This window comes from Podarcis pityusensis (assembly GCF_964106645.2).
Source record: "Podarcis pityusensis genome assembly, chromosome: 17".
NCBI classification, from domain to species: domain Eukaryota; kingdom Metazoa; phylum Chordata; class Lepidosauria; order Squamata; family Lacertidae; genus Podarcis; species Podarcis pityusensis.
Window position 1 is genome coordinate 10,240,786 of NC_138042.1, and position 25,176 is coordinate 10,265,961.

At 46.2% G+C, this 25,176-nt stretch overlaps 2 protein-coding genes and 1 long non-coding RNA gene across 5 annotated transcripts in view; 2 read left to right on the forward strand and 1 right to left on the reverse strand.

The window, feature by feature from the left end:
- LOC308467007 overlaps positions 1–25,176 on the reverse strand; it is a 97,897-nt gene that overhangs the window by 23,461 nt on the left and 49,260 nt on the right. The gene's annotated exons all lie outside the window — the stretch shown is intronic.
- Positions 1,882–25,176, forward strand: part of CYP4F22 (cytochrome P450 family 4 subfamily F member 22) — a 59,056-nt gene continuing 35,761 nt past the window's right edge. The window contains exons 1-2 of one of the 3 annotated variants that reach the window (XM_080988185.1): positions 1,882–1,961; positions 23,955–24,177. In XM_080988185.1, the coding sequence (XP_080844311.1) occupies positions 1,897–1,961; positions 23,955–24,177 (288 nt within the window). In that variant the 5' untranslated portion in view covers positions 1,882–1,896. Of the gene's footprint in view, positions 1,962–19,092; positions 19,229–19,508; positions 19,676–23,954; positions 24,178–25,176 lie in introns of those variants that run through there. The other 2 variants (XM_080988184.1, XM_080988186.1) reach the window with 2 other exon arrangements.
- On the forward strand, positions 11,771–16,813 carry LOC308466953 (uncharacterized protein). Its single transcript, XM_080988328.1, has 2 exons — positions 11,771–11,916; positions 15,710–16,813. Exon 2 carries the CDS (start codon positions 15,898–15,900, stop codon positions 16,747–16,749), a length of 852 nt encoding a protein of 283 aa, XP_080844454.1. The 5' UTR covers positions 11,771–11,916; positions 15,710–15,897; the 3' UTR covers positions 16,750–16,813.

The following is a 25,176-nucleotide window of genomic DNA, read 5'->3' on the forward strand; positions in this document are numbered from 1 at the left end:
CCGAGAAGAAAAATGGTGTCAACAGATTATTTCTTGGGACAGAGTAACTTTTGCAGCTGTTGTTAAAGTTGCAAAACAATGAAGTATGGGATGGAGCGATGCAGAATTTTTCTGGAACAATGGGATATCAGCTCTGCCCAAGGCATGTTGGAGAACAATAACAACTGGGGGACAGAAAGACATAACATCTTACAAGGACAGGAAGAAACGCCACGGACAGAATAATTGCCACACACAGGAAGAACAAGGAAATAGTCTGAGTTCCTCACTTGTAGTTTTATAAATCATTTAATGTGTCAACACAAATAGAAGTTATTAATATTGGAGTTGTTGTATAAGGGATTATTATTATGACTGGAATGTAATGGAAATGAATAAGATTGTGGAATGCAGAAATAAAGCAAATAATTAAGCCACCAATTCTAGCACGCGGGGGCCCACTTTATCTAAATTATCTAATACTGTATTTGAACGATTGGTAATAATAATTGTATACAGTGGTACCTCATTTTGAGTCCGGGATCCGTTCCAGAGCCCCAGACACTCGACGAAAGTGATGCTCAACAAAGCACCGCTCTGTGCACGTGCGCAGAGCATTTTTGCAATTGTGCACATGCGTGAAGCGCGATTTAGCACTTCTGTGCATGCGCAAGCAGCAAACCCAGAAGTAACCCGTTCACCACAATGGACAGAAGACAGGGTGGATGTAAAGGGTGGTACCACTGTAATAAATTGGTATTGTTATAATGAGGCTATTATTGGATTGTAATTGAAAACTAACAAAAATATTATTAAAAAAGGAAAAAGAAAACACATTTGCTCACTCAATTACCTACTTTGTTTCCTTCATTAGCATAGAAACATGGGGTTTGTGCTTCATAGGGATACCCTGCTGCTTGTCCCCATCTCTGTATTGACTCCTAACCCAACAAACCCACAGAAGCTAAGAGGACTTTCTTTCTAGCTTACAGCCCCGTGATTGTTAATGGAGGCCAACGTTTCTGTGCGCCACAGATTCTCTTCTTGGACAACCATAGGCAACTGGTGCCCCTGTGGATTTAGCCCCCAGAATCTCCAGGCTAGCCACTGATCCCCACTCTGCATCTCCAGAACTGTGCAGTTGTGAACCACACCTGGAGTCCTGTAACGGGTTCTGGGCACCTCAATTTAACAAGGATATCGACAAGCTGGAACATGGGAAAAGGAAGGCAACCAATCAGTTGCCACAAACAGAACTTTAGTCCAATGTTGATTTGCTGGCCTGCACTGACACCAAACATGACATAGCGATAATGGAGGTCAGGTGCTGCAATTTAGTTAAGATCTGCGGATAATTACCATGTTGCATCATATTTATTGCCTACATTTATATTTTGCCTTTCCTTCAAGGAGCTCAAGGCCATAAACATAGTTCTCTCCATTCCATTTTATTCCCACAACCCCCCTGGGGCTAGATGAGTGATTGTCTTCCAGTGAGCTTCATGCAACTAAATCCAGATTTGCTTAAGGTGGAGAATCCCTAACAGACCAATGACTTATTGCCGGATGAGATAGATTGTTCCCTGAAAAATTGTCGTTTTAGCCTTTTATTACTTAATTGCTTCCGGGTGTTATTACAATCGAGCAGTATCTAAAGCTTGCGAAACAAAATAAATAAATGTCAGAGTATTAATTGCAGGGAATGCCTGTTCTGGTCCGTCCACATCTGAAAGAGTAGCATCATTCCTTTAAAGACTGTTACCATGTTAAGGTGCTCCCGGCTCACTGCAATGACCTAACTAAACTCCACCTACCTGCTTATCTAGGGATGACTGCAATTCCTCCGAGCTGATACCACACGGCTTCTGTTGTTCCGCACAGCAGCTAGCGCCATTTTGACGCCGAATGAAATACTGAATGCCAGTAATAGAAAGGGTAGCGGTTCGTTCGTTGCACGTAGCACATCGTTTCCCTCCTTTTAGGTGAGATTTCTGGTCTTGTCCAGTTTCCAGGTTTACAGATGTATAAGCCATTCTTTAATGTAGGGTACTATGAGGCAATAAGGCCAGATCAGGCTTTGCGGGTTAAGCTGTGTTGTAAGAATGGAAAAACACTGACCGTACGGGTGGAGGCCGGAAGTCAACAAAGGTAGAGGAATGCTGCCAAAAGTATTCGTGATTGAATGTACTGCCCTCAGCTGTACTTGAGGGATGATTCCAACAGATTCCACACGAAAAACGCTTATGTCCCTGTGGAGATGGCAGTACCGAATTGGTGGCGCATACCCTTCTGGCTTGGGGACACGGGTGGCGCTGTGGGTAAAACCTCAGTGCCTAGGACTTGCCGATCGTATGGTCGGCGGTTCGAATCCCCGCGGCGGGGTGCGCTCCCGTCGTTCGGTCCCAGCGCCTGCCAACCTGGCAGTTCGAAAGCACCCCCAGGTGCAAGTAGATAAATAGGGACCGCTTACCAGCGGGAAGGTAAATGGCGTTCCGTGTGCTGCGCTGGCTCGCCAGATGCAGCTTGTCACGCTGGCCACGTGACCCGGAAGTGTCTGCAGACAGCGCTGGCTCCCGGCCTATAGAGTGAGATGAGCGCACAACCCTAGAGTCTGTCAAGACTGGCCCGTACGGGCAGGGGTACCTTTACCTTTACCTTTACCTACCCTTCTGGCTTGCACTCTTTATAAAGACTTGAGGAATGAGATTATCACTCCTCTTTTATTGTCCGTTCCGGGTTGCCCAACCACTGACACAGTGTCCTTTCTCTTGGCAGATCAAGATGAGCAGGTGACAGCAAAGGTTGTAAGGTTTTTAGCTGGGGCAATCAGCTAGTGATTCAAAACCCTAAAATGTATTTTATGCTATTGACTTTTTATTCCTATTCTTTGTACAGTGGTACCTCGGGTTATATACGCTTCAGGTTACAGATTCCGCTAACCCAGAAATAGTACCTTGGGTTAAGAACTTTGCTTCAGGATGAGAACATAAATCGTGCTCCGGCAGCACGGCAGCAGCAGGAGGCCCCATTAGCTAAAGTGGTGCTTCAGGTTAAGAACCGTTTCAGGTTAAGAACAGATCTCTGGAATGAATTAAGTACTTAACCCGAGGTGCCACTGTATATCATATTGTTGTTTTATTGCTATGGCTGATGGCCATAGCAAATAAAGAGCTGCAAGTGAGGCACTCAAACTATATCCTTGTTCTTCCTCTGTGTGGCAATTATTCTGTCTGTGGCAAATAAAGATTCATTCATTCAAAAGTATTCGTGAAGCTGAAGGACTGAAATGTTGGGAGGACTGATATGGCATCGCTTTAAACAAATGCTTAAAAAAAAAACCTTGTTAGACCATTGCCAAGGGAGCCAGGGGTGCAACACAAATATTAAGTTTCCAAGTGTTGTGCAGGAGGGTTTTGAAAAGCCAAACTTCCCTCATCTATACAGCTGCTACAAGCAGAGAAGTCTTACTGGCGAGAGATTGGCCGCAGGCCAAGGTAACTCCAGCAGGCTCCTAGCTATTTGCAAGGGCATTCTGGCAGGATGAGGCCAATAAGCATATAATTACTGGACAGATAAAACGGAAATTGTCCCACTGTAGACATTCCAATGCCTCTTTGATTATGAAAGCTGCTTCTTCATTCCTGATCAGCTCCCTATTTTTGTAAACATTTTTTAGTCCCTATGAGGATGGAGCAATGGAGAAATTTCTGGAACAGCAATGGGATATCAACTCCGCCCAAGGCATGATTGAGAACAGCAACAACCAGGAAAAGATAGACATAACATTTTACAAGGACAGGAAGAAACACCGCGGACAGAATAATTGCCACACAGAAGAAAAACAAGGATATAGTTTGAGTGCCTCACTTGCAGCTCTATAAATCATTTAATGTTTCAACACAAATAGAAGTTGTTAATACTGCAGCTGTTGTATAAGGGGTGATTATTTTGACTGGAATGTAATTGAAATTAATAAGATTTTGGAATACAGAAAAAGAAAATCATCAAACTATCAAATCTAGCATGCGGGGGGCCACCTAAATTATATAATTTGGTATAATTTGATATTGTTATAATGAGGCTATTATTGGACTGTAATTGAAAATTAAAGTTAAATTAAGTTTATATTATATTATATTATATTATATTATATTATATTATATTATATTATAAAATTATATTATATTATATTATATTATATTATATTATTATATTATATTATATATATTAAAAAAAATAGTTAAAATTAATAAAAAATATTGTTCCCCCCCCCAAAAAAAAAGAGAATACGGCCCCTTGCCCCATGATAGCTAAGTTTTCATAAGAGGGTTTGGTGCCAATTTTCCAAAACCTGACTGTAAGTTCAGCTGTAAGCTGTCTGATAGATCATTCTATTTGCTGATGTCCTCAAAGAATTCTAAGAGTTTGGTGACAGCCAAAGTAATTATTTTCCTCAGCCAAACTCTTCCTTCATACTATTAGAACGTCTTCAATAACGTTTTCCATCAACTTAGGACTCGGCTATACAGCTGCAAATAAAACGTTTTAAGTGCAATATCCATTGTGACACTAGATGGAGATGGTGAGCCTTATGGAAATTTCAATGTATTTTTTAAAAACGCTTTTAAAAAAATCATTTTCAGAACGGTTTTTATGTGTGTGTAGATTCCACCTTACTTAGGGGAAAAGGTAAAGGTAAAGGACCCCTGGACGGTTAAGTCCAGTCGTGGCCTACTCTGGGGTTGTGGCGCTCATCTTGCTTTATTGGCCGAGGGAGCCAGCGTACAGCTTCCGGGTCATGTGGCCAGCATGACTAAGCCGCTTCTGGCAAACCAGAGCAGCGCACGGAAACGCCGTTTACCTTCCCGCCGGAGCGGTACCTATTTATCTACTTGCACTTTGACGAGCTTTCGAACTGCTAGGTTGGCAGGAGCAGGGACTGAGCAGCAGGAGCTCACCCTGTCACGGGGATTCGAACCGCCGACCTTCTGACAGGCAAGTCCTAAGCTTTGTGGTTTAACCCACAACGCCACCGATGAAAGTAGAGGTGCCCTACTCCATGATGATAATAATAATAATTCTATTATTTATACCCCTCCCATCTGACTGGGTTGCCCCAGCCACTCTGGGCAGCTTCTAACATATATAAAAACATAATAAAACATTAAATATTAAGAAACATCCCTAAACAGGGCTGCCTTCAGATATCTTATGAAGGTTGTAGAGTTACTTATCTCCTTGGCTTGGCAGGTTGCATAACTCCATACCCTCCAACATTTCTCCGAGGAAAACAGGGGTGTCCTGAGGAAAAGTGGGACATTCCAGGATCAAATCAGACACAGGGATGGCTTCTGGAAATCTAGGACTGTCCCTGGAAAATAGGGACACTTGGAGGGTCTGTGACAGGTCTGCCGATTGCTGCAGACACAGCGCTATAGGAGTGCTCTATGGGAGCAGACGAAAGAATCTTAAGATCAGCAGAGGAAGAAAAGCATAGGAAAAAAGGAGCAAAAGCTGGAGCTCATCTGCTTTGCATTTCCATGTACAACTGCGAGAGGCTCCTGCCCTGGAGTGCTGCCGCCAGTCAGTTTATTTTTATTTTTTTATTTTTTAAATGATATTTATTAAAGTTTCAAAAAATACAAAAAATACAGAATACAGAAAGAAAAAGAATAAAGTTTTTAAAAATATAACCAAAAAAGTAAAAAATAAAAAGAAACATACCAAATAAAACAGTTAAAAAGACATTAATTTTCCATAACCTATCTTCCCTATACTTATTTCCCCGGACCTCCTCATACCTCCCTTTTTTGTATTCCAGTTCAGTTTGTTAGTTCAGCAAATCCTTACCATTAAAATTACCCAGTTGCAAACCTTTTTTCATATCTCTTAAAGCATTACAGCTAAAAACCTCTTAGTTTCACTGCTGCCAGTCAGTTTAGACAATGCTGAGGGAAATGGACCTATCTTCCTAGGCAGATGTTGCAATAATATTATTATTACCCTTCTTCCCAAAGGATTTCATGCAGATATCTCTTCTTGTGAATGCTGGGATCAGACTTTGAACAGCATATGGTATTCATGCAGTGCAGAGGTCAGCAAACTACGGTCCGGGGGCCGGATGTGGCCCACCAGCCTCGTAAATCCGGCCCGCAGACCCTGCCACCCACTCGGTTAGTCCCCACACTCAGATAAACCAGCGCAGCACAGCATTTCCATGAAAAGAAGCCGCAGACGCCTCACCACACGGGGACTGACTTCCGTCATGCTGGCACAGCTTCAGATTGGCTGCAGGAAGCTCCTGTAGCCAATCCAAAGCGGCGGATGCCTCTGGGTGGGCAGCGACGCTGGCGCGACTTCGGATTGGCTGCAGGAAGTTCCTGCAGCCAATCCAAAGCCTCGTTGCCCATGCACTGAGGTAAACCTGGCACAGCCATGGACGGAGAGACCGGCGGACGGGCAGCAGGTCTGGGCATCATGACGGGCGCATCATGGGGCTTCAATCAGAGCTTGGCGTGCCTGCTGGCCCCGTGCCTGGCACCCGACTTAGCGCTGCTGCTGGTGGAGTGCTTGTCGGCACCGCTCAACGACCTGACCTCAGACGACGGGTGGCAGCACGTGGTGCACACTGTTAAGTTGTGGGTGAACATATCAGACGACACAGTGATTCTTCAAACAGCTCTTGTTTATTCACAGGCCAGAACAGAACTGAACTGAAGGGTTCAGCCAGCCTGCTTATATAGAGCTCCACTAGAACGCAACAGTAACCATTTTCTGTAACTATCCAATCACTGAAGGTCACTTTTGATCCCTTATTTGCATATGTGGACCTGAACTATCTACAGTATCCCCCTGCTGGCCCAGGGTGAGAACTTCAGTACATAACACACGCCGCCTGGGAGCTCCATGGAGACGGGCCGATGGAGCGGCTGCTGTTCATCAATGCCGGTGAGCAGGCACCGCCAAGACATGCTCCTGAGCACGTGCAGAGTGTGTTCCTCCTCCAGGTCCGGAAGCAGCTGTAGGACTGGCTTGCAGGGTACAGTGGTACCTCAGTTTAAGAACTGAATTCATTCTGAAGGTCCGTTCTTAACCTGAAGCACCACTTTAGCTAATGGGGCCTCCCGCTGCCGCCACACCGCTGCTGTGCGATTTCTGTTCTCATCCTGAAGCAAAGTTCTTAACCCGAGGTACTATTTCTGGGTTAGCGGAGTCTGTAACTGGAAGCATCTGTAACCTGAAGCATCTGTAACGCGAGGTACCACTGTATTTATATTTTTCAAAATATAGTCTGGCCCCCCACAAGGTCTGAGGGACAGTGGACCAGCCCCCTGATGAAAATGTTTGCTGACCCCTGATCCAGTGCTAACACGAAGGAAAACATTAAACAGATATTTGTCCTATAGCAATTATATCAGCTGTTTGGGAGACCTGACATTGAAAGGTCAACATTTCCAGTATTTGGGGGTCTTTTTGGCAACTAGGTTGCTGATAACTTTACGAGAAGACCGGTTTCAAATATCGCACTGTGAGATTAAAGGGAAGATTAAGTAAAAATGGGGATTCCCTTTTGAAATACGTGTGCGAAGAACAAGAACACCAAGAATAAAGAGGAAACAGAGGAATTTATTGCGGCACAATGTTGCTCCACTGAGTTCAGTGGGGTTACTCCTGTTCCAAGTACAGAACTGTAACCTTAGGCAAATCAGATGTGACAGAAGCACAGTTTCAGAACAATGAATCAAAAACATAGAAAATTACAGAAAATAATTCTGATTTCTGAAGCCTTAGAAGCCTACATAAGGACAGACATGAACAAATCTCAGTCAATTATATGGCCTAATTTAAATATTCTTTTCTTTTATTGGTTTTTTTAGACTGTGTCATAAGTAAAATAAAGTTTAGATGCTAAATGTTAAAGGAACCAATAACTGTTAAACTTTAAAACATGGCTCAGTTCTTGGAACAATAAGCTTTTCCCTACAAGAACAAACATTGATAATATATATTTACAGTATTTATCGGGATTAAAGCTTGGACTGATATATGACTCCTGCATTAAGCATCCCATCTGAATTGCAATTTGCTCAAGAAGAGTCACAAATTACTCAGCTGGGAGATCAGTTTTGGAGTTTATAGTCCCACTATAGTTATGCTGGAGTTGGGTATATGGGCCAGATTGATTTCCTCATTCCCCATTTTCTTCTCACAAAAACTCTGTGATATAAACATGAGGCTCATCCAAACTTACCTTTGCACTGCATTTCCAGGCACAGATCCAGACTTTCCAGATCCTTCCCCCCCCCCCCATTTCCCCATGAAAACCCAAAGGAAATAGCAATATTTTAGTTGTCTTGTGAAAAAGTCTATGGAGTCTATAAAGAGTCTGAAGGTAAACAAAGCACCTGGATCGGATGACCTTCTAACTAAACAATGTAAGACTCTTATAGATATTTCGCTTATTTCTAGGAATTAATCTATTAAACGCATGTCTGCAACAACATCCCAGTTCCAAATACTTGGAATGAAGCAATGATTTAATTACTATGTAAGAAAAAGGGAAACCCCACAATGACGAAATCCTCTAGCTGTACAATTGTCAAATCAGGTCAATAAGATCTTTATAATTAGTAAAGTTTACAAAGTAAACAAGCTAATAGGACACTGGGCTGTATTGCAGGCAGATTACTCCTATAGTAACCCTATTCATTTGTTACTTGTGTGAAAGAGTAATGCGAGTACAAAAAGACTGTGGGGTTTCTAGATTGCATAAAATATAAGAACCCTGCTGGATCAAGTCAGAGGCCCATCTAGTATTGCATCCTGCTCTCAGAGTGGCTAACCAGGTGACTCTGGGAAGCCAACAAGCTGGACCTGGGTGCAACAGACCTCTCCCCACTTGTGATTCCCAGCCACTGGTATTCAGAGGTATACTTATGGCCATTGATGCATGGGGAATCCTACACAAGTACAGCAGGCTCCCCACTGCAGACCAAACACATGGGAAGCCACAAGAAGCCACATGACAACAGGGTCTACATGGCTAGAGCTAAAGGTGTGCCTCTGCACCCCTTTGTACCGTATTTTTCGTTCTATAGGACGCACATTTCCCCCTCCAAAAATTAAGGGGAAATGTGTGTGTGTCCTATAGAGCGAATGCAGGCTGCGCCGCTAAGCCCAAAGCCAGAACAGGAAGACGGAGCACTGCGGAGCGCTCCGTCTCACTGCTCTAGCTTGGGGACGGCTGCGCGCAAACCTCTGCAGGGCAGTGGGGTGCCTTCACCCCGCTGTCCTGCAGAAGCTAGCAAGGCTGTTCCCAAGCCCGAACAGCGAGACGGAGGGCTCCGTCTCGCTGCTCTAGCTTGGGGACGGCTGCGCGCACAGCCTCTGCAGGGCAGCGGGGTGCCTTCACTCCGCTGTCCTGCAGAAGCTAGCAAGGCTGTTCCCAAGCCAGAACAGCGAGACGGAGGGCTCCGTCTCACTGCTCTAGCTTGGGGACGGCTGCGCGCAAACCTCTGCAGGGCAGCGGGGTGCCTTCACCCCGCTGTCCTGCAGAAGCTAGCAAGGCTGTTCCCAATCCAGAACAGCGAGGCGGAGGGCTCCGTTTCGCTGCTCTAGCTTGGGGACGGCTGCGCGCAAACCTGTGCAGGGAAGCGGGGCGCTGCGCTCCAAAGGCTTCAGGGATCTTTGAGGCTGGCGGTGGGGGAAAGCAGCGCTTCCCCCCACCGCCAGCCCCACAAGCTCTGGTGAATGTACCTTGAACACACCTTGTTTTAGAGGGGGAGAACAAGAAAAACAAATTTTTCCCTGTTCTCCCCCTCCTATGATCCAGTGCGTCCTATGGTCCGGTGCGTCCAATGGAGCGAAAAATACGGTATTTGCATAACCCCTTTGTAAAATGAACAGATGCAGAAAAAGCCTTTGAGCGTGTCAAGTGGTAATGTTTATTTCAAAATGTTCAGCAGCTTATCTAATGTAACAGCCACAAACCAATATAAACATGGCAGTAGACAGGCTTTTCTTTTCTTTTTTTACTTTGTTTGCAATTAACTCTCAAACCAGTTGCAACCTAATCAAGTTCAGAGGTAATTGACAAACTTTAGACAGCTATAATTCAGAATTTCCTTGTATAAAAATGATTTGGCGATCTCTTTCAAAAACATGACAAAAGCAATCCTAGAGCTCTTAAATTTCATAGATCAATTAAGCAAAGTATCAGAGTATCACACTAATAAGAAAAAAAACCAAACTAATCTGGGGGTGGGAACCCAAAATTGTTAAGTGCTGCAGTCTTAACTTTGACTAGAAAATACCTTTGTATCTGTGTAGCTTTGAATATGAATGATCTATGAACAAACACAGTTTTTTATTATTCAGAGCATTTTCTTAAATCAGCTGATTCCTTATTTACAAAAGTGGCCTGAATTTAAAATATCCTGGTTAGGTAACATCGCAAAGGTAGGGGGTCAACTATTTTCCCATGTTTCTTTTTTAATTTCTGAAATGTTAGCATTAAGAAACTGGCAGAAAATATTGACCCTAGGTTGGATGCTAACTTTCCTTTTTTGACTAGAACAAAGTTCATGTTCTGGAACAGGACTTTCCATCTCCCCCTTTTCTCCGCAGCCTCCTGTGCCTCCATAAAAATCACTCATTCACAGAGCTGGCATCTTGCCAGGATTCTGCTTCAGTGTATTAGCCCTCATGCAGCCCATCACTGACTCCAGACACTGACTCCAGTGGTCCACTGATTCAGATGTTACAGAGAATGAGCAGAGTATCATTAGCACACTAGTGACACCTTGCTCTAAATCTCCTAATGGCCTTTCTCAAAGGTTTCAAGGGCACGTTTAAAAGCTTTGGGGACAAGATTGGACCCTCAAGGACCTCAAAGCACAAATGCCAGGAGACCAACAGACACCAAAGCCATTCTCTATCAATGGTCCAGCAGATAGGAGTGGAGCCACTGAAATACAGTGCCACAAATTAGTGCCCACAGAGTCTGATACTGGAGGATGCCATGATTCATGCATCAGAAGCTGTTGAGAGATCAGGTAACAGAAACAGGGTCACATTCCCCCTGTTGTGATAAAGGTGATCAAAGCAGGCCTAAAGCCAGACTGAAATGGGTCAAGATAATAGCATCTTCCAAGAATATGTTTCTCTTTACTTCTGAATAAGTAAGGTAAAGGTAAAGGACCTCTGCATGGTTAAGTCCAGTCAAAAGTAACTGGAGTTGTGGCGCTCATCTCGCTTCATGTCAAGGGAGCCAGCATTTGTCCACATACAGCTTTCAGGGTCATGTGGCCAGCATGACTAAACCGCTTCTGGCGCAACAGAACACTGTGACAGAAACCAGAGCGCATGAAAACACCATTTACCTTCCCACCACAGCAGTACCTATTTATCTACTTGCACTGGCGTGCTTTCAAACTGCTAGGTTGGCAGGAGCTGGGACAGAGCAACGGGAGCTCACTTCGTTGAGGGGATTTGAACCGCCGACCTTCTGATCGGCAAGCCCAAGAGGCTCAGTGGTTTAGACCACAGTGCCACCCACATCCCTTCTGAGTAAGTGATAATAACCTGACTCAAGACATCTGGGATCAGAGAGGAGTGTTGCTTTTTCAGAGGGTGTGGTCAGCTATTGCGTTTATATGACCTTTTGACTGAACATAGTGGTGATCACTCTCGTCTTGCTACAGAACAGCCTCTCACATGCAGACACCTGTACTCCCAGGAGCCCTTGTGTACCTCACAGTGAGGGGTGTGGCCTCAGATGGGCTGGTGATTATGCCTTTGACCAATGGTTTCTCACAATTTCCTTTCCCCCACTCCTATTGGCCAGCCTGCCAACCACTCATTTGCCTTGAAATTTAGCCAGGTAGAGCTGGTTACTTTTGGGAGGTCTTGATGGGTGATGGTCATGGCTACCCACAGGTAAGAGAAAATGAGATTACCTCAGCATATAGATTTAAGAGGAAGGTGTGAGGATGAAGGGCAGAGAGGTCAGCTCTAGAAATGGGTATTGGCCCAAGAATTGGGCAAGACTCTTCTCAAACTTTATGATCTTTCATTGGCTGTTATGTTTTAGTTCAAGAGCTAGCACTGCCCAGTCCTTCAAGATGATCTACTTTGGGGGTCTCAGTGGGTCTAGTCAAGCCACGTTCCTAGGCTTGCTTACACAACCAAGATTCAGAGGTGGGCTTATCCCAGATTGAGAGCATACCTTTTGGAGTGTTTGGTATAAACCCGTTTGCTGACAATCTCCAATTATTTAGAGGGTATGTGTCCCCAGAATAACAAGCCTAGTTAGGTAGACATGCACTCCAATAATATTTATATGTGTGGAAGATAGACCTTGACTGATAGATTTTCATACCCAGCATGTGCTATATTTGGGGTTTATGAAGGACTCTTCCTACGCAGTGAAACTGGTTTGTGGTTGGGTGCTAGACAACCCAGAACTGAGATCCCTCAGCATGGTTTTTGGAACTGTGATCAGATACCTAGCCTGACGTTGTCTGTTTAAGCTGTTCTTTGCTGTTTTCCTTCCTGCGTCTCCGATGTGATAGAATGCAGGAGGATGAGTTGAATGGCTTTGAATGCCTGCAGTGATGTGGAGTGTTATGTCTGGATATCAAAACAATCATTGCATGCATGAAGAACGCAGGCGATGGTTGCACCAGCAACTGAGCTTTTCTTATGGCTCAGAACCACCAGCATGGAGCAGATCCCATGGGATCCTGTGGAATGCACAATACACCTTACATAAAAAGCACTGGTGCCATTAAGTTTAGGGATAAGGTCCGGCTGCTATTCAAGGGTAGAGAGGCATGACACTGTTGTGACTAATGGCATTGTGTATCTTGGGCACCATCTCGTTTGAAGGAGGACATTGCAAATGGAACATGGCCACATCTTTCCCCAGAGAAGAGTGTTTGTAACCTTATTGGTTGCAAGTAACATGCCTGTTACAACCCTGTCTCCCCAGCTTTACAAAGCAGCCCATTCAGACTAATGAAAACAAGAACAGAGTTTTCAGCCACACAATAATCACCACTGCTTAGTAAGGATTGCCTGCGAGATTATAGTGAGAAGAGTTAAATGATCCTTATTTATAAAAGGATTTCCCAGTTTTTTCCTGTTCCCCAGCTCTCAGGGGTTACCATGACAAAACTCTAGCTTTAAGCATCAATTATTGTAAATAAGATGCCTGACCAATCGCGATACAGATGGATATTCCATTTCATACATGATTCTAAGCCCTCATTTGATATCCTACTTCCTTATGGATACACAGTCAGATGTTGCTTTGGGTTGCAGTATGATTCATGCTGTCCTCACAGCACAGGTGCTTTCTGACAAGTATAATTTAAGGCCAGAACCACCCAAGGAACAAGCATTCTCAGAACATGAATGGTGTTATTTCAAGTGAGTGGAAAACCCATTGCCTGTCTTAGCTTCGAAAAGCCAGTGTGTCTCGATTACTGCAACTCCTTTTTAGAGCCCGAGTCTTGCTAAGATGCCAGTCCTACATCCTGCAGGATATCCTGTGCTTAATCGGAGAGGCGCTTGGGCAATCTGTTGGGGAGAAGCACTCCGCTTCCTTGAGAGGAACCAGGAGTTCACACCCAGAATTGGAAAATGTTTTGCCCAATGATTCAGGTTGCTCAGAGAGAGGATGGCAGGCCTGGACATGACCTGGAGCTTTAAGCCAAATGCTAAGTGTATATATTTCAATGTCCGTGCCAGATGGTTTCTAACGTCATGCAAGATAACAGTATTCTTTGGCAGTCATCTGAAAACATTGTAGCAGGGCACGCTGCCTTGAACTTTCATGCGTAATTGCAAAGATTTACATAATTGTACATTGAAAGAAGAGGATCGTTCTAGTACACAGTGACGTTATTCTAGGTCTTGCCCCTGTGCCAAAACAGCTCTCCTTGTCTCTTCAAGGAATTCCTCACCCCCACTGAAGAAAATTCCTGAGCTAGTTTAAATCACCTAAGTGCTGAAGTCAAGGCTCCTGGAATAGGTAGTGGAAAAAGGCAAGCAAACTCACACTGAGTTTTGCAAGCTGTGGCTAGCTTCTCTCGCCACAGCTTGCCAAAGTGTCACTGGAAGGGGGGGTGCACTTGAAAGAGAGAAAAGAAACAGAACAATCCAAGCTTAAGGGATCTATGGCATCAGAAGTGCTGCCACATGAGCATGGACATAACCTGATTCTCCTGGATCAGGCCAGACCCCATATTTCTCCACCTTTAACGGTTGAGATGGATCATATGACACAAAATAAAGTTTAAGCACCTAAGAGCCCACTTGGATCAGTCCAATATCCTATCTAGTCCAGCATCCTCTGCCCTCAGGTGCCAACCAGAGAAATACACAGAGACCATGAGTGCAGCAACCTGCAGTATTGTTCCCCAATAACTCAGAGGCATGGGGTAATTAAACGAGTTATGGCCAATTCACAACATTTGTGAAATCAACAACAGTTTGAGCTCCTATTGTGAATGTTCCAACTTAGCGTTCATTTCATAATACATCAGGTTTGGGTTTTTTGTTGAGTTTTGTGGTATTTTATACATACATCTTTTTGTTGTTTTGTTGCTGTTAAACTATGACAGTTCTAATATCCACCCCTAAGCTTGGTTTCATCCTTCTTCTTTTTTTATGAGAACCAACAAAGCACAACATGTTAGAGCTGGAAAGAACATCGCAAATGACTTGGCCCAGCTAGAATTGCTCTGTTATCCTTTATATAACACCAGGAATGTGCCTGGCTCTTGTCACATAGTTAAAAAAACAAAAGGCAAGTCCCTCGCTCTGAGCACTCACAATCTACAATTTGACAGGAAGGAAGAGAGGAACCAAATAAAACCAGCCAATCAGGTGTTACCTAACAGACTCGTATTGCACTTTGAACAACCGAATGCTTCCTCGACCTTTGCAGTTTATGCTATTGATTCAGGGCAGGTCCACATAAGGGCAGAATTTCAAGTTCAGTTGAGAGGTAAATTCACAGTTTGTCAACTGAAGATGTCTCCAAATAGCAAAGGAACCAGGAAAAGGGTGGAAGGGAAGTCATATGGTACAGTGGTACCTCGGGTTAAGTACTTAATTCGTTCCGGAGGTCCGATCTTAACCTGAAACTGTTCTTAACCTGAAGCACCACTTTAGCTAATGGGGCCTCCCGCTGCCGCCGGGCCGCCGGTGCACGATTTCTGTTCTCATCCTGAAGCAAAGTTCTTAACCCGAGGTACTATTTCTGGGTTAGCGGAGTCTGTAACCTGAAGTGTATGTAACCTGAGGTACCACTGTATATGTATACAGGCTGTATTTGGTATAAAGTTGTAAGTGGGGGAGGGGGAGGTGGCTTAAATATGCTCTCTGTTCCAGTTTTTGAAAATGCAAATAATTTAAAAAAAAAAAAACTCTTTGCCAAACTGTTGCAGTTGTTTTGCAGAGTTTTGCAGCAAAAACGCTGCATTTTGCTGCACCCCACCAACCGAGCAATCAGTACGCCAACCCGGGGTCATAGCTATCACCTTGAAACCCAGCGTTGTCCGATTCATTCCAAGCCAGTGCTAAAGTGCAGCAATGGTTTTGCAGCAAAAACCAGACGATTGACTGCCATCCCTTCACTGACACCAGATCCTTTTGATCTGCTTGTGATTAGTCTATGCTCGCTTGCAGCTGCAGGATTAACAGAACTGCTTTCATTTCCCAGGGATAGTGGCAGAGGCACACCGAGACTTTGGAGCAGCTGTGTCAACTGCTGGGTGTTGGCATAAAACCCGATCCCCTCTGGGTGTCCTGCCGCTTGGGTTTCCCTGGAAGTGAAGGAAGGTGTCCATCCCAGGGCAGCCTTGGAATGCTGTCCAAACCCAACTTGTGTCACCTCTGTGGAAGCACAAAATGGTTGCTCCACCACCAGGCCTCTTTCCCACCAGAGCCCCAGCCTCAGGGAAGAAGCAGCAGCAGCAGCACAGGACTCTCCGACCCGAAACTCAGATATTAGACGTCTCCCATGCCGCTCCAGTTCTGCCCATGTCCTGCTCTGAGGAGGACCTCTCCTCTTCCTCCTCTCTGGTCTCCAACCCGCACACAAGTCCTGCTGCCAAGAGCGTGAGTACATTCCCCATACAGAGCGATTCCTCCAAGTCCAGCTCCCTCAGCGACGATGCCATCAGCTTGAAGACAGTGAGCAGCCTCAAGTCAGGACGCTTAGGCCCGAGCAAGGCCCAGTCGCAGAAGTCTTCCTCTCAGCTCCCTTTGCCTCCAAGCAGGAGTACAAGTTGCTGCATCCTCTCCCGTTTCCCAGAGGATTGGCCTCCTCGGCCCAGAACCCCACTTTGTGCAACGCGAGAGGCCGGCTGCTCCACGCCACCTGGCTTGCTGAAGTCTCCCTCCTCCTTGCCAGCGCCCAGACCTCTTTGCCTTGGGGTGGGGGAAAGGCAGCTAAGGGACAAGGAAGAGAACTTTGAGCAGCAGCTGTCCCACATGGAGGCCAGGCTGAAGGCTGTGCAGGAGCAGCAAACGCTGTGGCTGCAGGAGCTGGTGCCGGCTGTGCGGCGTGTTCGCTCGGAGCTTGCCAACATCGGTCAGAGCCTGGGCAGGCTAGTGCAAATGTTTGAAGCGCAGGTGCCCGCCTGCCCACACTTCCATGCCACCCAGGAGAAGGGAGCGGCCAAAGCTGAGGGCAGCAGAGCAGGAGGCAAGCACCTGTTCCACCCCACCTTCACCCATCGCCCCTGCCAGGAAATATAAAAGGAACCCTAGCCCTGTATGGACGCAGAGCAGTTTCCATTATATACAGAACAATGGTTTCAAAGTTGTTTTGTGTTGAGTGACACATTTACCCAATACATTGGTACCTCTGGTTGCAAACGGGATCTGTTCCAGAGGCCAGTTCGCAACATGAAAAGAATGCAACCCGCAGTGGCGCGTCTGCGCGCACGCGGGTTGTGATTCGCCGCTTCTGCGCATGCGCGTGACGTCATTTTGTGCTTCTGCCCATGCGCGAGCGACAAAACCCGGAAGTATCCCTTTCCAGTACTTCTGGGTCGCCACAGGACATAACCTGAAAGAACGTAACATGAAGCGGACGTAACATGAGGTATGACCATACCCTCATGCTGTGGGAAAGAGGAAAATGAGGAAGGAGGTACTAAAGGGATAAATGTAAGGTTCTGCACTCAGGCAGGAAGAAGCAGCTGCACCAATATAATATTGGGGACACCTGGCTTACCAGTAGTACATGCGAAAAGGATCCAGGGGTCTTGGTAGGCTGCAAGTTTAACATGAGTCAATAGTGTGATGCAGCAGGAAAAATGCAAATGTTATTCTAGGCTGCATCAACAAAAGTATAGTGTCCAGATCAAGGGAAGTACCACTTGATTCTGACTTGACTAGACAATACCTGGAGTCCTGTGTCCAGTTTTGGGCATTGAAATTTAAGAAAGATATTAGCAAGCTGAAATGTGTGCAGCGGAAGAGGACCCAGGTGAGAAAGGGTCTAGAAACCAAGCCTTATAAGAAATGGTTGAGGGAGTTAGGTATGTTTAGCCTGGAAAAGAGGAAACTAAGAGGAGATCTGATACCCACCTTCAAATATTTAAAGGGCTTTTGCTGCCCAACTCCCCATGGGAATCTGAGTCCCCTAAGTCCATGATTGCTCAGAGGAGGAGGGATGGAGGCGGGATCCAGCAGAAAGCAAGGGAGATATTTATTTTTCTGTTGCAACAACGTTCCTTTCCCTCCTTCCAAGGAGAGAGAGATCCTGAACAAAAGTGTGCAGGAACCTTTAAAGACTTTTGACATTGTGCAACCCCCTTAGTCAAAGACCACCCCAAAATCATCATACATAGATCATAGGAGGCAGGTCTTCAGCAGAAATCCTGTCTGCCAGGATACCTGATAATGGTCGCTGGCTGCATTACCTGGGCAGCTTGGCCATTCTTTTGTGATGGTAAATACTTTAGTTCCTGAATCCAGGTCACAGGCTCACCCTATTCATACACAAATATAGTGGTACCTTGGGTTACGTACTTAATTCATTCCGGAGGTCTGTTCTTAACCTGAAACTGTTCTTAACTTGAAGCACCACTTTAGCTAATGGGGCCTCCCGCTGCTGCCGTGCCGCCAGAGCACAATTTCTGTTCTCATCCTAAAGCAAAGTTCTTAACCCGAGGTAATATTTCTGGGTTAGTGGAGTCTGCAACCTGAAGCGTATGTAACATGAAGTGTATGTAACCCGAGGTACCACTGTACATCCTTAAGACAGGATTTGTAAGCGAAAAGACAATGGGAAGGAATCTGCAGTGCTGGTTTTGGTTTTTGGTCTGGCTGGCCTATGTGCTCCTAGAAGTGGTAAAGGGTCTTCGATGTTTTCGAAGAAACGGTGCACAAGCAAACCAGCCCTCAGGAAATTGTCTGTATTTGAAAGGGTCTGTTTATTGAGAGCCCGTCCTTAAAAGTCACTGTAGCCCTATTTTGGGCCCTATCAGGGAGGAATTTTACCTTGATTATATTTTCTGCTGTCACGAGGCCCCTGGTGACTATTTTTTGGGGAATATTTACTTTTCTTTGAGCATATGATGGGTGACCTCTATTTGTGGGAAGTATTGTGAAGGCAAGTTTGTGATTATTTAACGTTAGCTTCCAACAAGTCTGTGTTGTTTTATCTTGATCCTTTTTTGTTATGTTAGGGTACACGGGATTTCTTTGCAACGTCAAGAGAAGGGTTGGTTGAATGGGAGCCGGAATTTCCTTTGGTTTTCCTATTTCCCCACTAGAGGGCTGTGTGTGATCTGCTGGGGCGCGGGGCTTTTCCTCAGAGAAGGCTTTCCCCATTTGCCTCCCTTACTGCAGAGGAATATTTGAGGTCATTGGGAGAGTCAAAATGGCTTCAGGATTGCTCTCCTGTACAATTTCAGACACTTGGTTTACATATTTAGATATGTGCGCATTCATGAATATTCATTCTGTATTTGAAACCTTTGAGTTCTTACAAAACCAGAAAGAAATGTGGGGCAAAGGGGAGTGTGGATGAGCCTGGAGATGGGTAAGGCCGCACGGGGGCAGAAGCGCCTCATCTTTGCCCCGCCTGGAGGGGCGGGAAGAGGGAAGGCGGAGATGGGCGCCTGCTGAGCATGCTCAGGTGGCTCCCGGCTCGCTTCTCACCTGCGGCACAGCACAGAAAGAGACGGAGTAGAAAAGGGGAAGGGGAGCGCACGCGCGAGGCCAGGTAAGGAAGGGAAGCCGTGCGCTGCAGGGGGACTCTTTGGAGAGAGGAGATGCTTCGCCCCCGCTGAGCTGCCGTCCGCCTTCCTCGCGGGTCTCCAGCCATTCCGACCAGACACGTTTTCTGGCTTTGGCAGCCAAGGTCCTGCGCCAGCTTGCAGCAGTCCAAAGGGCATCCTCTCCGGGGTGGAGAGGCGATGCTGTCGGCTCCTGGGCAGCCCAGATCCCGCCGAAGCGCCGCCTCCCTCCCTGGCTCCCCACCCCTCCGCACCTGCTTGGCTGCATTCCTGGCACGGCTGTCTACCTGCCAAAGCAACGTCGGGAAAGTGGCCCCGAGCAAGGCGGAGCGGAGCGCAGAGACCCCCGCAGGGGAAGGGGAAGTGGGATCGGGAGGCGCTCGCTCGGTCGGTTGCCGGCTTTCCTCCTGTGCGTAACGCGGAGTGCCTCGCAGGTTTGTGTGTTAGGAAGGAAAGGGGAGATAAATCGTGTAAGCATGCAATCAAGGGGAAATAAATATTGCAAAAAGGGCACAGACGCGCGCCCCCATGGGAGTAGCCAAGGGGTTCAGCTGCCTCCCCTAGATCAACAAAAAATATTGAAAAGCGTTGAAAGTACTCAATTAACTGAGGCTCCCCCTCCCAGCGGAAACCTGCCCCCCAACCAAAGCATGCCTCCCGTAATGTCCCCTTTTGGGGGTATATTTACCCATGATTTCCCCCCAAAAGTACCCTACCTTTTAACAACAACAATTATTATTATTATTTCATACCCCACCTGTCTAGCTGGGTTTCCCCAGCCACTCCGGGCGGCTCCCAACAGAACATTAAAAATACGATAAAACATCAAACATTAAAAACTTCCCTAAACAGGGCTTCCTTCAGATGTCTTCTAAAAGTCAGATAAGTTGTTTCTTTCCTTGACATCTGATGGGAGGGCGTTCCACAGGGCGGACGCCACTACCAAGGAGGCCCTCTGCTAAATGTTGACAAACCAAGCTGCCCTTATTTTATTTTATAATTATTATTTTTTTCAAATTTTGAAATTTACAAACAGTTATCAACCAGCATAGAAAGAGAATTCCGAAGAATCTCCTGGACTCCCCTTCTCCCCTTTGTGGATCCTTATATTGACCTTTTCCTCCTGCATCTTGTCTATCAATCCAAATCTATTAAATCTCCATTACATCCGTAATTCAACATTAAATCACAAGTGTTTATTCTAATCCTACTAATAACTTTAATTGTTGACAATGGTTTTAAGGGTAAATTACATCTTTTCCCCATTCCTTATTAAAATTTTGGTCTTTCTTCCTGATTTCTGATTCTTCCGGTCATTTTTGCCATTTTGGCATAGTCCATCAACTTAATCTGCCACTCTTCCCTGGTAGGGATTCCGTCTTCTTTCCATCTCTGGGCTAGTAACCAGCGCCAGATTTATGTATAAGCTAAACAAGCTATAGCTTAGGGCCCCACTCTCTTGGGGGCCCCCAAAAAAATTAAAGAAAAAATACCTGGATGTACATTTCCAAAATATAAGATAAAAACAAATAAAATAAAACCTGCATACAGCAACAGTGTTTTGTGTTGTGTATGGACCTATTAGGTCCATAAATTACCATATAGCATATATTCAACACAAAAAAACAGCAACAAATTGTTGTTGACAAAGGACAGCTGGACATATAAAGGACCCCAGTACCTTCAGTAGCTTAGGGCCTCATCAAACCGAAATCCGGCCCTGCTAGTTACATCCGAGCAGCAATGGTCACGTACATAAATAGTCTGTTCTGATCTGTTGGAATTTTGGCACCTAGAAAAACCAAGCTGCGCTTGTGGCACAGAAAGAAAGTTGGCTACCTTAGTTTCCCAACACTTTTCTATTGGACGCAGTCTGGCCATGTCTTCCTGTCAAAGGGCTAGCGCTCTAAAAACATGGACCCTGACCTAGGAAGTGCAGTGAGGAAGACCAACACACTCACTCTGGTAGAGTGTATGAACTTTGGCAGACTAGAGACGGCATCATCTTCATTTAATCCCTATATGTGCATACTTTGGGATGTGGATGGGGGGTGGAATCAAATGATAACGAAATGCAAAAGAACAAATGGGCACCAATCTGCATCAGAAATGGCAACATTTCTTTTTTTAAAAAAAGAAAGAAAAGTGGGAGGATATCTCAGTCTCCCAGGACACTGTCTTGGAATTTGCAACCTTCTCCAAAAAAAAAAAAAAAAAAAAAAAAAAAAGGAATACCAAAGCGAAGAAGGGAGGGAGAGAAAGAGAACAATGGGTCCAAATAGGAAAAAAAAATCGCGGTCTATGAGCTATCTATGTAACACTCAAGATGCCCATATGGACCATTCACAGCAGCAGTCATCAATGCAAGCATTCTAGTGTTTTTCTTCTTGTTCACACCAGTATTTGGATTGTAGACTGTTGTCTTTAAACCCTATGGAAAGAATGTGCCTAATTGTAATGGGTGGCGCTTGCACCACAGGGGATGCGGGTGGCGTTGCGGTCTAAACCACTGAGCCTCTTGGGCTTGCCGATTGGAAGGCTGGCGGTTCGAATCCCCACAAACAGTGTGAGCTCCCATTGCTCTGTCCCAGCTCCTGCTTACCTAGCAGTTTGAAAGCACGCCAGTGCAAGTAGATAAATAGGTACCGCTGTGGCGGGAAGGTAAATGGCATTTTCGTGTGCTCTGGTTTCTGTCACAGTGTTCTGTTGTGCCAGAAGCGGTTTAGTCATGCTGGCCACATGACCCGGAAAGCTGTCTCTGGACAAACGCTGGCTCCCTTGGCCTTAAAGTGAGATGAGCGCCGCAACCCCATAGTCGCCTTTGACTGGACTTAACCATCCAGGGGTCCTTTACCTTTCCCTCCACCACAATCCCTCCCCCCAAATGCATTCAGTATAACTGGTTATGTCACCTGAAACTTTACCTGCTAAAGATGAGTGTTCTGTTTCTAGCACACAGCTGCCAAGGCTTCTAGGGTTTAGGGGAAAAACAATAACCTCTTTCTCGCACTTGTAATTTCTACTCTCACATAACTGCAGAGCAAAGCGTGAAGTCCTGCACTGTTTGAGCTGCAAAAGTGGGAGACAAGGACCCGCTGGGTCTCTCCCTATCAGGCTGTCCCGTGTTCTCAGAAGGAAGGAAGGCAGAGCAGATGAGGGAGACCACGCTTTCAAAAGTTTGTGCAAGCAGGCAATCTTTTCTGCTGCACCTTGCCCTACTGTGCAAACCGAAAGCAATTAGTGGATTAGGCATCCCAGGTTTGAGAAACTAGGCTATGGCAACACTAGGGCTCTTTCTGAGTCACCCCAAGCAGCATCCCCTCCCATGCTCCCAGTTTCTGTCTGGGGAATCAGAGGCAATCTCTACATACAGGACTTGCCCGGGGCAGCGGGTGGTGGGATCCCTCTTATTCACCCCAACATCCGCTTTGGTTGCAAGCTGGGTCTTAACAGTGACGGAAGCCAGCCTGCAGAACAGAGCTCTCTGATTGGCTGCCTCCTGTGACGTCACAAAGTCACCTTTCATTCTCACAGCAGGTTTTCTGCTTTTTGAATGGTGATAAATGAGAGGCGAGCAATTGGTCAAGGCAGCGAGCATATTCCCATAAAGAAGCTGCTTTGCATCGATGTTTGTTTTGGGTCCAAATTGGTTATCTTTCTGCCAGGCTCTGGGGGAGACTTGAGTTTGAGTGGAGAAGCAGCAGAGGGAATTATTATTATTATTACTATTATTAATTTATTGAGTTTATATACCGCCCTATACCTGGGAGTCTCAGGGCGGTTCACAGAATAAAATCAAGACAAGAAACTACAAAATACCTAATAAAAATAAAAACAACAACCCAATAGCCCCCCCCAAACCACATTTTAAAAGGGCATAGGATGTAAATCAGGTCAACCAAAGGCCTGGTTAAAAAGGAACGTTTTTGCCTAGCACCTAAAGGAGTATAATGAAGGTGCTAGGCGAACTTCCCTGGGGAGAGCATTCCACAGACAGGGAGCCACTGCAGAGAAGGCCCCGTTCTCGTGTTGCCACCCTCTGGACCTCTCAAGGAGGAGGCACACAAAGGAGGGCCTCAGAGGATGATCTCAGGGTGCGGGTAGGTTCATATGGAAAGAGGCGGTCCTTGAGGTATTGCGGTTCTGGGCAGCTTCACCATATCCCATTGTGCTATTTTTGCACTCAAAATTGCCCCCGGGTATTCCCCCCCCCCGGAAGAAAATATGTTAGCACTGTTATCTTTCCCATGGAAGTGAATTGGAGTGAGGCAAAAAAAAAAGGTGGAAGGGAAAGTAGCCCCCCTTCAGCCGGTCTCCTGGCCCTGATCACAACCGCCAAGACAACTTAAGTGAATGTTCCAGGCACAGTGGAGGGTGGATACACATGACTAATTGGAATCTCATTCTGCCCACTGTTTGGGGAGTTGCAGGGTTGCCAGCACCGTGAGGGAAATAGGAAAGCGAGTCTGTCTGAAGGTGAAATTTTCTTGTTTTTTGGCCCATCACCAAAAGGCGCCTACTCCAGTTTCAATGTGCACTGGTCTGGCAGGGTGTAGTGGGTTTGGGGGGGAGCCAATGTGAAGGGAGAGAGTCCAATGTGACCGATTCTGGGGGTGGCGGAGGCTTGCTTAAATTCATGCTCTCAGCCTCCCTCTCCCACTGAGCACACTGTGTCTCTCCTGCCTCCCTCTCCTCCTTGTCTCCCTCTTCCAGAATGTTGCCCTTCACTGACTGGATCCTGGAGAAACTGGCTCTCGAGAAGACCCTGTTCCGGACCATGGCTGTCTCCAGCCTTGGGCTTTTGCTGCTGGCTTTGCTCTTCCGTTCGCTTACAGACGCCTTTGGCATGTGCCACCGCTTTTACGTTAACTGCCAGAGATTGCGTTGCTTCCCAGAGCCCCCGCGTCGCAACTGGCTCCTAGGGCACCTCAACTTGGTAAGTGTGGCCTCTGGAGCTGCGGCTTGGCTTGGTCAAGGAGGGAGGTCTCCAGCTTGGCTGAGGGGAGGAAAAGGAGGGGGCACTGAAGCAGCCAGCCCTCCTTGTGGTGGGCGAGGGATGAAGACCGCAGTACCTGCGTGCCGATGGCTCGCAAGCCTTGCCTAAATTCAGAACTGCAGGGCGGGCTGGTTGTGACATTCTAAGAATATCTTTCAGTCTGAGACACCATCCATCCATCCATTCATTTGTGTTATACAGTGGTACCTCAGGTTACATACGCTTCAGGTTAAATACACTTCAGGTTACAGACTCCGCTAACCCAGAAATAGTACCTCGGGTTAAAAACTTTGCTTCAGGATAAGAACAGAAATCGTGCAGTGGCGGTGCAGTGGCAGCAGGAGGCCCCATTAGCTAAGTGGGGCTTCAGGCTAAGAACTGTTTCAGGTTAAGAACCGACCTCCGGAACGAATTAAATACTTAACCTGAGGTACCACTGTAAACGGGAGGCAGAAATGAGGAGAGAGCCAGCCCAAACGGCATATGTATTCAGATTCGGAACGCGCTCTAGCTGGAATGTGAGGAAGGGAGAAAAATTTGTTTCAGAAAATAGATCTTGCTTGCCACAAGGGGTACAGGGACAGATTGAATGGGTCCTTTGTTCTCACAAACAACTTCCACTCCCAGCTTGCTCAAATGTTGCCGCATCCCCAACCACGGTCCTGTCTTCCTCTTCCTTGCGTTTTCTCCTTGCAGGTTATTTGAACCCAGCTCTGCTCTGCCACAGTTTGGCTCGTCCTCCCAGCAGATTGCTCCCAGCCACAGAAATGGCAGAGCCGTGTAGAAGTCAGGCAGAGGTTTCTGCTCCCAGCAATTCCCTTCAGAATGCAATAGCAGCAAGACCCGGTCACCTTAATTGGGGTGGTGGAGAGAAATTAAAGGCTCCAGAAACGTGCACTCAGCTCCCTGCCTAGCGGGCTCCTTGCTCTTCTTTCCCCA